Genomic DNA, 16,413 nt, shown 5'->3' with positions numbered 1-16,413 from the left:
CCCCCAGCACTTTCCCTTTTTGCTCTGATTTGGGGTTGGAAATACCCCATTTGTCCCCAGGGGAAGCCCCTGGTGCTGGCAATGGGTCCCCATGGGGCAGGGGGGGTCTGGCCATCTTGGCTGTGTCCCAGGGTCCTGTGTTGGGTTGGGCTCTGCGTTGCCAAGGCAGTGTGGCCCAGACACCTGGGTACCCCCCCCACCCCGGGACTGTCCCTGGTGTCTGGGGTGGGGGTTGATGGCCCTGGTGGCCCCCATCCCTCTCCATGCCAGGAACAGCTGTGCCCATGGCTGATTGTGGGGGGACTCTGCCAGCACCAGGCATGTGACAGGAGGTGACAGAGCTGGCTGCTATTTATACCCGGTCCTTGTCAGGGCTGGGTGTGGGGACACAGGCGAGCTCATGCCACGGGCCTGGGGTGGCCCTCAGGGTCCCCTGTGTGCCCACCTGTCCCCCAGCACCACCCAAATCCCCCCGGGGGGCAGGAGGAGGTGGGGGGAGGCTGCAGAGGGGCCATGAGGCCCGTTCCTGCCCCCATGGTGTCTCACGGCCACTCCAACTGTCCCCAGCCCACTGTGGGCCCTGAGCTGTCCCCGTGTGACACTGAGCCATCCCTGTGCCCAGAGGGGGCACAGAGCTGTGCCCGACGGGGACATCAAGCTGTCCCCATGACCAACAGAGGCACGGACTGATCCCTGTTCCCAGCGGTGGCACTGAACTGTCCCCCTGTGCAACGGTGGCATGAATTTGTGCCCAAAAAGGACACTGAGCTGTCTTGATTTCCCATGGGAGCACAGAGCTTTGCCCAGTGGGGACAGTGAGCTGTCCCTGTGCCCAGTGGGGACAGAGCTGTCCCCACACCCAGCCCCTCCAGGCTATGGGGTACCGAGGGACAGAGTGGGGAAGGTTTGTCCCCCAGGAGCCACAGGTCCCTGTTGGGCACGCGTCCCCACATGGGTTGCCCTCACTGTGGGGAGAAGCCGAGGGGGAGCCATTCCTTCTGGGCCCCCACCGGCTCCCTCCTCTGCAGCGAGCGCTGGGGGCCAGGGGGCCGCAGCCCCCGCACAAAGCTGCTTTACATGAGAAGAGGGGCCCAGGCGGCCACAGTGTCGGCCTCCGCCTCCCAGCCCCTGGCCCGCAGAAAGGGGCCTCCTTCCCTCCCTGTTCCCAGCCTGCCTCTGCTCGCACGCGCACTCACACCCGTCGGTGCACGCTGCACACATACACACTTGGGGACAGGAGTCCCCTGGCTTGGGGACACTGTTCCCCTCGAGCACCTTGGGCACAGAAGCCTGAGCCCTCCTTGGCCTGCGCCCCCAAAGCTCCCTGGCCCCAGCTACCCGCTGCCACAGTCAGGCTCCACTCACCCCTATAGTGCCGAGGGAAACTGAGGCAGGGGGTGAGGGGCCTCAGGCAGCACTGAGGAGGGCACCCAGCGCCAGGGGGGGCACCCCTCGCGTGCCAGATCCCCCTTGGCCCACAGCCCAAGCAGGCAGGACTAAGTGGCTCCCACTCATTGGTGAGCAACCGGCTTTGTGCACCCAGAGAGGTGGGGGGGCCATGCCAAGTAGGGGCATAAGCCACCGGGACACCCAGGTCCTGCTGGGGGAGCTGCCACCCTCCCTGGGGGTGCCAGGCACCCGGGCTCCCTGCCCCGGGGTTTGTCCCACTCACCTTGAATCGGCTCCACCTCCCTGCGGGGACAGGTCTGGCTCAGACCCCCCACAGTGGGTGGGGGGCCCACGGTGTGGGTGGGGGGTCCCACTGCCCACCTGTGTGGAGCAGGAGCTCCCTCTCGTGGGCACAGCCCTGGCGCTGAGCAGGGCCCAGGGTGCCCACCTGGGACCCATGGGTGGGGAGGCTGCAGGACATGTGTGTCCCTTCAACAGAGCCACCCACGGGGCCGCTCCACGCAGCGTGGCCAGGCTCCCCGGACAGGGATCCCGGCTCCACCCTGCCTGCCCGGACCAGACCAGTGCTTTGGGAAGACAAGGGGGGAAAAGTCCCCTCCGAAAACGCACCGGTGACTCCTGGAAGGAGAAAGGCTGCTGCCCTCCCTGACTCTGCTTCTGAACCCTCCGCGGCGCTAAGCTCCAGGGCAGTCCTTGGGGCACAAGTAGCCGTGTGGACATCAGCAGGGAGAGAGACTACAGCCCATGGAGGAAAGGCAGACACCTGGCAGCTCCGGACGGGCAACCCCCCCTCGCCTGGGCAGGTGGGACCACAGCCCTGGTGCAGGAAGAGGTGACTGACCCCGGTCGCTGAGGTGTTTTGGGGGAGCAGAGTAAAGCACAGACAGGTACAGTATCAGCAGGACTTTCTTAGGGCAACAAGGAGCAAATCCCAGCATGTTCCTGCCCAAGAAAACTGTGGGAGCCACCCTGCAATGCAGAGGTCCCAGCTCTTGACCACAAAGTCCTCCTCAGCACACAGAGCTGACTGGCCCCCGGAGAGAGCCAGGATTAGGCGGATTTCCTGGGGGGATTTCCACAGGACTGCTGAGGTGGGCAGCGGGATGAGAGCAGCATCCATACTAGCAAGTTAGAGGCAGATGCATGAGGAAGCTTCACGCAGGAGTTCTGGCAGCGCAGCCCAGCCTGGCACACTGCAGTGATGGATCAAGTCAGCTCTGCTATGAGCTACACCACGTAGCACAGAGCACAACCACTGCTTCGGCCTCCCCTGCCTCCGACCCACAGCCCCACTGCGCAGGGCTCGCCCTCACAGGCATTCACCTCATCGACAGGTTCGGTGGCGCAAACAGAGGCACGGTCTGGTGAACACGCTTCAGACAGGCCTGTTTCAGAACTTCTCCCTCCTCACCCTGCCTGGACGAGGCAGCAGAGGGCAGCACGCAAGCAAGATCCAGGCAGCGAGGCTTCTGGTGAGAGAAAGAAAAGGAATGAATGGAGAGACAGATGGAATCTGGTTTTCCTGCTGTCGGGGACGGCAGAGAGACGGCGACACACGCCGTCATGCTCAGAGACAGCTGGTAACAGCTGCGGCGGTGGATGGAAAAGCAGGGCCTCATCTGCCGTGGCCCCTGTGCTCAAAGGCCTGTGGGCTGCTGAGAGACAGAGACCCCAGGCATTGCTTAGTGCATGCAGGCCCGCGGCGGCGCTCCTCTGCCACCACATACGGGGACCTGGCTCTGCTTGCGCAAGCCAGGCATACGCCTCCCTGCTCAGGGGTGAAGAAAGGCCCCTGCGACCTGGCTGGAGGCCTGGGGTGGGAGCAGGGCTACAGACATGGCTCTGCCTGGCCCTGGGGATTTGAGCTTCAGTGCAAGGTCGGCTCCAAGCACTGTGATCCATCTCAGGCTTTGTGCTAGGCACCACGGCCTACCTCAGGACTGGCCCCAGGCTCCATCACCCACCCCAGGGCTGGCCCCAAGCACCATCACTCGCTTCAGGGCTTACCCTGGATCCCATCACCCACCCCAGGGCTGGCCCCAAGCACCATCACTCGCTTCAGGGCTTACCCTGGATCCCATCACCCGCCTCAGGGCTGGCCCCAAGCACCATCACTCGCTTCAGGGCTTACCCTGGATCCCATCACCTGCCTCAGGGCTGGCCCCAGGCACCACCACCTGCCTCAGGGCTGGCCCCGGGCCCCATCACCGCCCCAGGCCTGACCCCAGGGTAGCCAGGCCAAGGCCCCTTCCCAGCGCCCCTCAGCACCCCCCTCCCGCCCGGGCCCCTCTGAGGGGAGTCTGCGCATGCGCGGGCCTCGGCAGCTAGAGGCACCCGCGGCGCAAGCCAGGGGGCGGCGGCGATCCCCTGCTCCTATTGGTTCGTACCGCCATCACTCAAGAGGCTGGGGCAGCCCCCATTGGTTGGGGCCGCGAGGGCGGGAAGGCTGAAGCGGCGCTCGCGCCCGCCCCGGTGCCCCGGCTCGAGTTCCCACCGCCTGACGACTCCGCGCACGCGCACAGCTCCACGCGCGGCGGCCGGGGGGGGGGGGGGGGGGAGCGCCCTCCACGGTCGCCAGGCTGCGCGCGCAGTGCGCGGCGCATGCGCAGTGCGCGCTCCGCCCCGAACCGCAGCACGGCCCCGGGTGCGGGGGGGGGGGGGGCACGACCGGCCGCGGCGGGGGTTTAACGGCGCGACCGGCGGTACCTGCCGCCCTCCGGTCCCCCCCCCCGGCCTGCCAGCGGGCCGCCTCGGCCGGTCCCGAGCAGCGACCCGCCGTGAGGGGCGGCCCCACGCCGGGCACGTGACCCGCGCGGCGGCGCAGGCGCGGTGCGGCGGGGGCGGGCGGCGCTGAGGGGAGGCGGCCGGAGGTGCGGGGCCGGGCCGGGCCGGGCGGCGGCGCAAAATGGCGGACAGGTTCTCCCGCTTCAACGAGGACAGGGACTTCCAGGTAACGGCCGCGCCGCAGGGGGACCGTCCCCGTCCGCTCTATCCCGGGTCCCCCGTCGCCCCCTCGGGACGGGGTGGGCTGCTCCCCCGGTGGGGCTTTGTGCGTCGGCCCGACTCTCGGTGGCGGCGGGGAGCGACACAAAGGCGGGAGCGCGGGGGGGGCCGGGGTGGGCTGTCAAGGTGACCCGCGGGAGGAAGGTGGGGGGGGCAGCGGCCCGCGGGGCCGTAACCTCGGTGGCGGGTCGGGAGCGGGCCGGGGGGGTCTCCCCCCGCTGAGGTGACCCGAGGCAGCGGCGGTTTTGGGGGTTTTCCCGTGGTTTTTGCGGTGTGTTAGGCCGGGGGTCACCTGCCCGGGGCTGTCCCCCCTTCCTCCCAGGCCCCGGGATGCCCGCACCGAGCCCCGCAACCCCGGCGGGGCATCCCCGCCTCTCCAGTGCCCCGGTGTGCCCGTCTTTGTGGAAAACGCGTTTTCCTTCTCGTACATCCCCCTCTCCCGCCCTGAGAAAGCATTAGTATTTCGACGTAATTAACGCCACTGTTGCTGTTTTAAAGGGGATTTAAATAAACAATGGGAAAATTAGTGTTGACTCATTAAGCCTAAACAATGGCATTTTGTTTACTGACTTCAGTCCGGGAGAGTCTCGGGGTTAGAAAGGAAAAACACAAGGAGTGAGAATAAACGCGGCTCCAGAGCGGCAACTGGTGAGGTCCTTGTTTTGGGAAGCCCAGGTGGGCTTTTCCCAAGTGCTTTTCCCCCAAACTCCTGCCTCTCACCTGAAGATCTGGGAGGCTTTTTTGATAGTTGCGGAGCTTGCGTCATTCTGCTTCAGGTAGCATTAAGGTGCAATCTTGAGAAGAGTCAGGACATCCAGTGTGTCGTTCCTTCTGGCTGCTCGAGGGGATGCGCGCTTCGTAAGGCATTATTAAACCGTCTTAAAAACGCTCGAGAAAATAGGTATGAGCGTGGTTGCCTGCACCATTTGCATTACCTTATCTGTGGACTGTAGGTATGGCTTCCTAACGCAGCCCTGAACGCAGGGGCTCCTTTGCATCGTTTGTTGCCTTAAATGAAGCAATGAGTCGTAATTAGTATTGAAATGGTCTGCTTAGGTTTCGAAGTTTCTGTTTCAGGAAGTGGAGCGAGCCAGATCTTGGGTTTGAAAATGTATTTCTTGTAATAGTTTGCTTTGACAGGGGAGGGGAGAGATGGGGAACGTCAACCAAGTCGGGTGCTGCAGGATATACCCAAGAAATGGGTAAGCTTTATATAGTCGTGTATTGCACAACTGGTTCACAAGTGCGTTTTGCTCACTGTCCTTGTTCTTGGCCCTTTGTGGGGTAACCCCTTTGCAAAAAAAAAAATAATTGCAGCAGCAAAACCTGTTACTGTGTCATTGCTCTGGTCAGGCAGGGAGAATGTGTAGTGATGTCAGAGAGGAAACAGGGCTCCATTACCCGATGCCGAAATCTTAAAAGCTGCTGAGCATGCTCTGAAACTGTAACACAGTCACAACCCTGTTTTCCCTTGAGTTTAAGAATGGGCACTATTTTTAGTTAGGACTTTATCCATGCCAAATATCAGCTTTTCATTGTCCTTACCATAGACTAAAGTAAAAAATAAAAAGGTAGGGTTTGTTTTTGTACTAGGGTAACTTCTCTCTTCTTTTCTTTCTCCCTGAAAATTTGCCAGTGAGAAGGCATTTTATTTTGTGTGTTAAAGCTTCCTTTGAGGGAAAAGGGGAATCGGTCCTCTGGGAAGAACAGTTTGGAGTTGGTTAAGGCTTGCAGAGGACTGGATGCGAAACCAGTGACCTATTGAAGAGCTGATGGGAGGCAGACTGGGCCCAAGTATTTTGGCCAAGGTCGCACTGAATTGGTGGGACCTCAAGCACCTGTCCACCTATCCCTGATGGTTGGTGAGTCTGATATTTTTCTGAAGTGTATCGGTGGAGGAAGGCTTTTTGAACCTTATTATCCCTTCTTCTTCATCAAAACCGCTTTCGGAGAGGATTTTTGACTTTTTTTTCCTCTATATTTAGATGGTGGTCGCTTGAGATTATAACACTGGTGTGGAATAAAGGAAATGGCTCGCTGTGCTGAGTGTTTGCGGGTCCGCTGTGAAAGCTGCGCTGTGGCAGTTGCTAAGCCTAGGTAAAAACCCGCCTGCCGTTAGTGTGCAGCTTTTGATCGTCTCTGTAAAATACTGTTCTCAAAACTACAGCAAAAATAAGACTCTGTGTTAGTGTGAAGTCACAAATTTGTATGTAGGCTCCCTTTGTAGGAGTGTTTCTGTCAGTGTTAAGAATGCCTTTTTCACGCAATTTCTAGCTGTTTTAATTCTAAGCTTCAGCAGGTGAAATTTCTGTCCTTTAACCGAGTATGACTACGAACGCGACCCTGTGTTACTGCTAGTCTGTTGAGACCCGAATAGGCACGGCAAAAGGGAGATGGTGCTCTAAAATTACATGCCTTGAAGCAGGGATGGATGGGGCATGGCGAGGGGGAGGGAGGCTGTAGAGATCCCTCGGATTTCATTCTTGGGTGATCTGCTTGTGATCTTCTTGATGAAGTAAAAGGATGTGTTACCGTCTCGAGAGAGGAAGAGAAACAAAAGGTCACGAGTGAAATGAATGGGTCAAAGGAACCTTTTAGCTCTTTGGAAGAAAGGCAGATGCCTTGGGATTAGTGATGTGGCTAATGGAAGAGAGTCACTGGATTAAAAAAAAAGGCATTTTTGAGTTCTCTTTATTGTTATCAGCCTTCTTTCTGGAAAGAAACTGGAAAGATTCTGGGTTTGGGAGGATTAGTTTGGCAAGAGTGGGAGGCGAGCGTTGATGTGGGCAGGGAGAGATGAGGTTAGCAATGTGGGCTTAGCAGAGGTGATATTCAGGTTTCTGAGCTGCTGATATGCTGGAGAGAAGTGGATTAAAGGTGAGACAGCTGCTGAGAGCTATTCTTTCCTCCCCTGTGCCCGACTAAAGGAAGCTCAGTGCGATCGGGGAAGGCAGGAATGGAAACGTACAGCACTGGAAGGAAATGGGTTCAGGAAGGAAAGGACCTAAATGGGCCGAGAAGGTACGATGGTGTGAAGTGCATGAAAAGATGATCAGGGGAGAGGGATTGGTGAGCAAAGGGATCAACGGAGGATTGGAGAAATAAGAGGGAGTGGGGTCCTTCCCATAACTGCAGCCAGAGCGATGTGATGGGTATAAAGAAAGCTGCAGAGGGAATGAAGAGGCGATCAGGGGGTTATAAGTAACCTTGTGGAAAAGAGTAGCTAGTATAAGGATAAGAAGGTCAGACATCCTTAAGGGTAAAAGTAGTGGTATGGACGGGGAGGAGAAAGTTTATGTGCTCGGAAATTATTCCCAGTCATCTCTGTAGTAGGGTGGAAGGAACCTCAAAGCTAAGGATGGCTGAAAATTGAAATTGCCAAAGGAGCGGGAAATGGCATTGGAGGATATCGCTGCAATGAGGTGATTAAGCAGCTTTTGGTTTTTCTGTTTTTTATAGGATTGTCTTGCTCTTGCTGTGCTGTATAGTTTTAGAAGCTGCACAAAAGGCATAGACCCTCTTCTCTTTCTGCTGTATGCTTCCAAACCTTAGAAAAAAATCAAGGGAAAGCCCCGATTTTGACTGTATTTTGCAGGTGCTGAACTTGAGGGCAGCTCCGGTGAAAGGCGTTTAGCTTTGCTCTGCCCAGTAATACTGATCCCTCCTTGACCAGGGCAGCCAGCAGTTTGTTCGGGAGACTTTATGCAGTGAAATGAATTACGGAAGGAGGAGGGGTATTACTGACCTTCCTTCTCTCTCTTTCCTCTCTTTAGGCTGTGAAATGGTAAATTAAGTCTGCTGGATGGCTTACCCAAATAAATCCCAACCTTTTTCCCTTTTCCATTACAGGAAGGGTTATTTTTGAGTGGGCCGCTGACAAGCTTAGTCCTTTGGTTAAAAGATCGAACTACTTATCTGTCACAGGGATGTCTGTCACTTGTCTGCCTCTGCCGTCTCCTTGATTGACTGGTTTCCCCACGGCAGAGACAAACTTGTGAACCATTGTAACTTCAAGTAATTATGAAAGAAAGCTGTTGACTATGCTAACGGAGTATTTTAAAAGCATTACTGAAAGCAGTGTGAATAAATGTGACTGCTGCAATAAGTAAATATATTTTTAGTGTTATTTTTGCGTAATTACAATATTTTTTTCTTTAGATTAACTATACTGAGCTCAAAGACTGAATGCTCTGGATGTCTCCATATTGCTGAAATCCAGCGGAGCTCCCAGTTACTCGCAGATGTTGAGAAAATGTTTTGTTGCTATATCTTTCTCCTTTTCATTGTTGAAGCAGAAATATTACGAGCCATATGTGTATATGTGTACAATAATTTCCTCTTCCTACGTACATTGCACTTACTTGCATCATTAGCCAGACGGAACACAAACTGTTCTGTCTCTTGTTTTTTTAGTTTGTTGTATAGTCTGTATGATAGAACAACACTTCCACCAAGCAGAAATGCCTGTTTTTCTAAACTGGGTTGAAATATGGCCAGTCTGAACCTCAGTTCTGGTACTCTTGCTTATGCCAAGAAGGTAGGCAGGGGTTTCCATGCCCTACCCCCCCAAAGGATTAAAAGAGCTAACCGAGCACATCGCTGTTACTGGCTGGTTTGTGCTGGTAGTGCTGCCGCTTCCAGCAAGTTGAGCTGAACGCTGATGGCATGGGGATTTTATGCTTTTTAATTGGCAGAATGTCAGGGATAAGTTTTGTTCCCAAGCAGCTTAGGCAGTCCGGCTTACCGGACATCTGGGCCGACAGCGTGGAGTTTTAAAATCTGTCCTTTTAATGAGTGTGTGTTGTCAGTGGCTTCAACTTCAGTTCATTTCTAGGTGCTGCCTAAGGCAAACGTATTTGATTTTTATATCCTTCAGCAGGCGATGACTGCTCATGGGTTATATGGCAAAGTAGGTTGATGTTTTTTCTCTGTGCTGCAAGGAAATAAATAGGGTCATTTTCTGTTGCCTACTTTTACTAATTGCGAGAAGAAAAACTTAATGTGAGGGAACGAGGGAAAGAATAGGATTGGAGTCGCTGCAAAATACATTATCCTGACCTTCTAACCGACATGTGATCCGTGTGCCTGAATTTGCCTTTGACAAATCTAGTTGAGACCAGTCCAGGAGGGTAGCCCCTTTCCATGGCATGTTTTCTAATTTAAGGATTAATCTTAGATGTTCTAAAATCTATTATTATTGTTTAGACAACCTCATTTATCACTAGATTAGGGTTAAGTTTCTGGTATGGGCGCAGCACAAGAAGAATACTGCTCTTGCCTCCTTGGCAAGACATGTGCTGACCTCTCAGTTGAGCGAAGCAGGAACATCAGAACTGTGACTGATTTATTATTTTTTTTTGCCTGCCTAAGTGAGCAAGGAAGGGAGGAGAAAACACATTAAAAAGTAGATCGAATGGCATTGGTTCCATTTTTAGAAGATCACAAGAGAATCTGAACTTCAGTGTGAATTTTTGGAACTCATGTGTTAAGTTAATTTTATATAGACCTCCTTTCCTCTCTTGCTTGTACCCTTTCCTACTCTGGGTTTTGTCACTCCCGTTCTCTCGTGCAGGGATGTTCTCTGTTGCTGTGAGTAATGGATAGGAAAGGAAACGCTTCATTCTACAGCCCCACAAGCCATGTCTAAGCTATCTCAGCATCTCCTGAGTCTCCACCTCTGAAACAAAACCAAACCCTCCTAACTAGTCTCCTAACACCCGCTACGTGGGGTTGTAGAGCTTTAGGAGTTCATCCGATCAAAAAGCACTATTGCAGTTCTTGGCCAACATTTCCTCGGTTAACACGGGCTTGTTTTCTGCTGTAGTTTTAAACCCATAGTCATTCTTGGTGTTTTCCACCTTCAGGCAGCTCTATGAGCAATTAATTCAGTTGAGATTTTTAGGCATTCATAGTTTTGAGGCCAGAAGTTGATATTAGGATGTCTGCTTTAAATATCCAGGTATCACTCTTTGATTTCTGTCATTTGACCCAGTTTTGAGTCCAGGAATTAGTGTTTGGCTACAGTATCTCTTCCTCTTGACAGCTGGTGATGGTCAGCATTTTTATTTGTAGATTGTTCTGGTAGTTTGGCCACTGAAAGGTGTGTTTTCCTTTATTCTTAATTTTTCAATTTTCAGGTTTTAGCTGTTGCTTCTTATGTCCTTCTCTGCTATGCCAAAGCACGCATTAGTACAGTGCCTCTTATGTGAGGACATATATAACATTTCTGACTTAGTTCTAGTGTCTTCTGAGAGCCTTAATGGTCCCATCTCTGAATTCTCTTATTCTAGGGCATTTTGCCATTCCCTTTGCATTGTTTACTGCATCTTAAAATTTTCCACATTTGTGACTTGAAGACTTGCATAGAGGAGTCTGTTGGAGACTCTATCTATGCAATACACAGAGATAAACATCTTTTTTTACTACTTTATTCTTATTTGCTGTTCCTCTGTTACGCACCCTTGGACTGTATTTTTATCCTTTTTGCTACCGTATTGAGTGGAGAGGTTTTGATGTGGATTTCTCCCGTCTGCCGGGGTGCAGCCCTGTGCCGCAGGTGTGTTTGTACAGGGCTCTGTGAAAACAGACTCTGAGTGGGTGAGTTCAGGCCGCTCTTAGGCGGGTCAGATTGCTCTGGACAAACACGCTCTCCACATGGCTGCTCAGCGTTTGTTGGGCTTCACGATCTGCAAACTGCGTCGGCATTTGCTCTGTTTCCCCTCTGGTCATTGATAAAAATGTTGAATGGTACCGAGTCTCATGGAACGAGGAGTTTGAATCCAGTTAACGTGCTCCTGAGTGAGGTTTTCTGTGATGTTTTGGTTTAGAAACAATACTTTATCAAGTTACCATACTAAGAAAAAAGAGAAGGCAGACCATAGCGTTAAAGCTTGGAGGTTTGTGGTGGTAAATAAATTATACTCTAGATAATAAATGACTAGCACCCTAGCCCATCAGGGTATTTTCTCTGTCTTGTTTGAAAGTCCTTGTTAGTCATGAAGACGCAGGTGCTGGAAGCCGTGGCATGTTCTGCATCGAGGTGTGTTAAGAAATGGCTAAGAGGAAATTGGGGGAGTGAGAGCAATGCTAATACTCTCCGGCGCAGTTGCTGGGAGCGTTGAAGAACTGAACAGCATCCCCTCATGTGCTGGAACAGATTTATGGCTGGCGTCGGTAGCGGCAGAAGGAATCTGAAAGACATTAAATTGTTCTTGTTTGGTGCCAAAGTATGCAAAGCACAGCAAAGCAGGGACCTGCCTCTGGCTTCCACTCCTTTTTGTACAAGCTGTTTATCTCTCAGCTGTAGAACGTGTTTTTAATTGGACAGCTCTAACTAGGTGTTTATATGCACATTTTCCTGGTTTAAAGTTCTTGACCTGTGAGTAGTCTTGCATGTATTCTGGAGGGTGTTTTTTCAGTGTTTTTTGGACTTAACAGAGCTTTGCCATCAAAATTAACTTTTAGTTTGGTAAACAAAAGGTGCCATCAACTTCTCAATGGGTAATTACAAGGTGCTGCTTTCAAAAGTTGCCAATTTAAATTCATATCCAAATCTTAAGTGATTGCTTTTGTTGTATTGACTTGAGAGGATTTTCATTTTAAGTACTCTCAAAATAATTGATGCATGTGTGTTTGCCTACAATGAGGTTTTGCTGCAGCTTTCCCAAAATGTTGCCTGTAAATATTAAGCTATTTTGGAGGGTGTGAAGATGCACAGTGTCTGTACTTACCCACTTGTATTGCTTATTTACAGGTAGGGGACTGGGAAAGTGATTTATAACCTGGGAAAGGCTATGAGAACGCGAGCTGTTGTTGGTGAATGCTTTACCCCTGTGTTGCTAGGAAAGGATAACTGAATTTTTTGCATCTTTACAGTCACTACAGGGAACAACAGGAAAAAGGATGATTTTCTTCTGGGAAGCATTAACAAGGGCTTTCCAGGTACCACTGCGACGTTGCTTTTGTATTGCTTTTTATAATTTAAAGGCCGTGTGGTTTCTCAAAACTAAAAATGATCCAAGAAAGCTTCCAGTGCGAGCAGGGTGGGATGGAGTCATCTTCTAGGTGCATGTTGGACTTAAAAATGTATTTTCTTCTGGCTGTGTAATGAATATTCAAGAAACACTCCTAAGCTACGCTTTCCTGGAGTTGTTTTTCAATTCTCTGGATGGATTTCTAAACATCAACACGGTTGTCTGCATCAATTATGTTTTGGAGATCTTCCATTGTATAGAGTCATCAGGTTCTGCTTAGCTCAAAAGGGCAGCTTAAATTACTGCCTGAGATCTGGAGTCGGCGTATATCGGGCAGTCTGGGTCTTGTGGAGAAATTATAAACCTGTTACGTTTTCATTGTGTGCAATAAACGGTTGGTTAGTTATGGTGAGCTGGATCTGGTTTTAACACCTTCCCTCTCCCGTCTGCGTTGGCTGAAATGTACTGGTGAGGTTTACAGATGAGGTAGGTGATAGAGCCCCACAAATAAAATAAAAGATAGTACTAGCAGACCTTGTTACGTAGAGCTTTCATATTTAATCCTTGCCCGGAGTTGGTGTCTCTTCTCCTGTCTCTGCTCCTCTGTAACCCTAGAGCTGCCCTCGGTGGCAGGTATCACCTTCAGGCGCTGTGAGGAGAGGTGGGTCAGGCGAGCTCAGGGCTGCGCAAAACTGGCCCGTCTGGTCCGGAAAGATCTTTAAAAAGAGAACTAGACACAAAATGCAACACAAAATGAGATGTTGATTGTGGTTTGCTGAAATTCCTAGTCCTTGGGTCAGGCGAGACCCTGGTGCTCTGTTGGGTCCTTGCAGTGGTTGCTGTGTCTCGCTTGGCCACTGCGCTGGGGCTGGGCAGCATTCCCGGGGCTGTCCTGGAGGCCAGCGCTTGCAAGAGTTGTGCTAGGAGCCGTTCAGCCATCTCTGGGCAAAGCCGATGGACATTAAGGTGCTTTGTCCTCCTAAAGGTCTTGTAGCTGCTCAGTCTCCTCCTATTAAATTTGTTTTTTAAAGGATGTTTGCTTCTGGAATAACTGAGTTTGGTGGTTTTTTTTTTTTTTCCCCTTGATCTGTGACGGTGCCATACGTGTGCAGGCATCCAGGGTTTCGGAGAGGTGGTGTTTGCTCACTGGTATTCAGATGCTGCTTCAGCTTCCTGGTCCCGACCGGGAAAGGTTGAGACCTTGTGTCCGTGCTGGCCTGTCCCGGGATGCCCGCAGGAGATGTTGGCTCTGTTTTCTAGCCATGGCAGCAGAGACCAGAGGGCACTGCAAAATACTCTCTGATTTGTAGCTAACACAGCCTGCCGTGGCTTTATCTGCACTAGAAAACGGCCTTTTTTGTGGGTGCCCATTTCTCTTTTTAGATATTCCTGGTATCTCAGCTGCTGGTTTCCAGCCTAATGCTTTCAGAGCTTTCAGGAATGGGGAGTGGGATTGGTTAAATGTTTTAAAGTGGCACTTGTAGGTAATAACCCTGGATTTTATGTCTTGACTTAATATTTTGGGGGGGTTTAAGGTTTATTGATGGATCAATAGAATATGCACAAGTGGTGCTGATTTGCTCTCGTGTTTTAAAATGTCGTTTTTTAAAGTAAATGCAATATAAATGTTAATTTTTTTTTTGAGTCTTTTCCTGGTGTTCTACCAGTGTAAAACTAATTTTTGAATGTGTAAGGAGCACACTGGGCTCTTTTCAAGTGCAGTTAAGCAATCGTGATCACGCTGTGCTCTTGTCCAGAGCATTTAAGAAATAATGATGGTCAGTATAGTGAGGCTTTTCTGCAAAATTACTTTCTTTAGATTCTTATCTGCATGGTGACGGGAACACGCGTTTCTGTGCACCTTCCTAAACTGGTCCTGAAATTCAGCGTGGATGAAAATAGATTGGTTTTGCTTTGACATTTCAGCAACTGCGTTCTGCGTGTTCCCTCCCCAGTCATCACTGGGTTTAGTGCTTTTAGGCGTAGGGGGTTTACGCTGGAGTCTTTTCTTGTTTTACTCTGTTCGCCTCATTGAAGGCGTTGTCCCTGTGACTTGTGGAGCAGCATTTTCCCCAGGTATTCTCATTCTTGGCTCCTCGTATCTGACTTCTGTTGGGTTTTGTAGCTTACATCACCTTCTTTCATATTAATAATAACGTTCGTGTAACTGAGCTTTCTTGTTGAGCAGTAGCTGCAAGGGCAGCTGAATGAAGGCGTTCTGAAAGAAAACCATTGCTTTCACGTCTCCATTATACTACTCCTTTGTTGTAGTTTTCTCCAGTCTCCGCACGAGCGCCGTGTTTCAAGGTTTGGCCTTGCTACTGAAACGTAGACTGCCACATCTACGTTTCTTTTGAAATAATACATGGATAACTCGGGCTGTTCATAAAAGAAACCTCAAATTCCCATCAGGAATGTGCACTATATGGAAGGTATTCTGCGCGCTGACATCTTAATATCCTCTGTGCTTGGACAGATTGGAAAGAGCCATCCAGTAATTAATATCCAGGGAGGTCTAGTAGCCTTGAAGCAGTTGAAGTGACTCATCATTGGTTTTGCCTCCTTGTGTTGATGATGCTGTAGGTGACTTAGAAAATGCTGTTCTCGAAAGTCAGATCTGTTTTGGGTACAGCCTTTTGGGGGGTGAGAGGGAAGAAGAGAGCCTAATGTTCTTCTGCCTTGTAGTTGTGAAGATGCTTTTAAAAGGGGGTTTCCCCCCCAGTAATATCTGTGTGTCCTTAAATGTTTTGCCTTTGCCTGCCTTCATGAAGAGGTGCTTTGTGTAGGGGGGAGAATTGATTCTGTGATACTAAACTTATTCTGGTAAAGGGGCTTAAACCAGCAAGTTAATTTCACTTGCACTGAGTCATTTATTGGCAACAATTATTGCTGCTAAAGATTTTGGGATGAAAGGGTGATTAAGTTCTTAAATTTTTTTTTTTAATTATACTAACTGGGTCTCACTGCTACAATGTGTGGGACCTTATAGGTAAGAAAGAAACAGTGGTACTCTTTCTCCTAAGCTATTTAGCTTGAATTGTTTCAGAAAATGCAGTGACTCTGCTATGTTTAATCTTGGACAAAAGGCATTTATTGGGCCAGAGGTTTGAAGTATTTACCATCCAAATAAGGGAGAATAAGGGTCTAAAATCCTGCATGGAGGCAGCTTTTGTTAGTTGATTATTTTATTTTTTTTTTTCAAATGCTGTATTCACAACTTGGCGGTTAAGTGTGTGAGGGCTCCAAGACGTCAGGTTTGGTGAAGAGCTTCATGCAAAGATCAAACAATGGGAAAGTGGAGGAGAGAGGAGAGGACATGTGACTGTGAGCAACCGAAACGCGTAGTTAGCCAAAGTTCAGATGATATTACACAAAAAATTACAGGATGCAAACATACTGGCTCCTGGAGATGAACGCAACAAGGAAACTAAATGGTGTGCGTGGTGTGTAATAAGGAACATTTAGATGTTGAAGGCTTGTCCTTGCTTCCATCGGAGTAGTAAAATATATTGAATTTCAGTCTGCTTGTGGTGAAGCACCTAGCGTCGGAGCACTTGCCGTGGCACAAAGTGATAGCCATAAATGATGTTTAAGTGGAAGCCTCTCATCTTATTTGCTCTGCTATTTCAGGATGGAGGTAGCATCTGTAAGAGAGTGATAGAAGCAGTGCAAGGCGTCGTGCTTTACAAAGCAGAAGTGAGGGAGCCTGACAGAGGCGGCTTTAAAATGGGGGGGCCGAGGATGAGAGGGAGAAGGGCACCGCGTGCAGCCCCGCAATCCTCCTCCACGGGAGTAGGTGGAAACTTTGTCATTTAGCTAGCAGGGCCAGGATCGCACTGCGTCTCTGCAGTAGTCATACCGGGAAGAAGGATTGGAAGTAGTTTTTAAATAGTGCTGGTTTTAACGCAGCTGGTTTTTTATGGCCTGGTATCCATTTTGTAGGGATTGAATTCTTTTCACTTAAAGCTTTCCTCTGAAAAGGGAAGCATCCCACAACTCTGCAGAAGACACGGATCAAACTCATAAT

At 50.6% G+C, this 16,413-nt stretch overlaps 1 protein-coding gene across 8 annotated transcripts in view; it reads left to right on the top strand.

Annotated features, from left to right (window-relative positions):
• The first annotated feature begins 4,092 nt into the window (after window positions 1-4,092).
• Window positions 4,093-16,413, top strand: part of GPATCH8 (G-patch domain containing 8) — a 59,984-nt gene continuing 47,663 nt past the window's right edge. For 5 of the 8 annotated variants that reach the window (XM_074562348.1, XM_074562345.1, XM_074562343.1 and 2 more), the window contains exon 1: window positions 4,094-4,360. Coding sequence is in view for 1 of the 8 variants with exons in the window: in XM_074562340.1 (XP_074418441.1) it covers window positions 4,316-4,360 (45 nt within the window). In the remaining 7 variants the exon portion in view is untranslated. Of the gene's footprint in view, window positions 4,361-16,413 lie in introns of all 8 variants that reach the window. The other 3 variants (XM_074562342.1, XM_074562347.1, XM_074562340.1) reach the window with 2 other exon arrangements.

This window comes from Larus michahellis, chromosome 18 (genome assembly GCF_964199755.1).
Source record: "Larus michahellis chromosome 18, bLarMic1.1, whole genome shotgun sequence".
In the NCBI taxonomy this organism is placed as follows: Eukaryota; Metazoa; Chordata; class Aves; order Charadriiformes; family Laridae; genus Larus; species Larus michahellis.
Note: the sequence above shows the minus strand (reverse complement) of the source record. Positions and strands in the feature narration are given on the sequence as shown.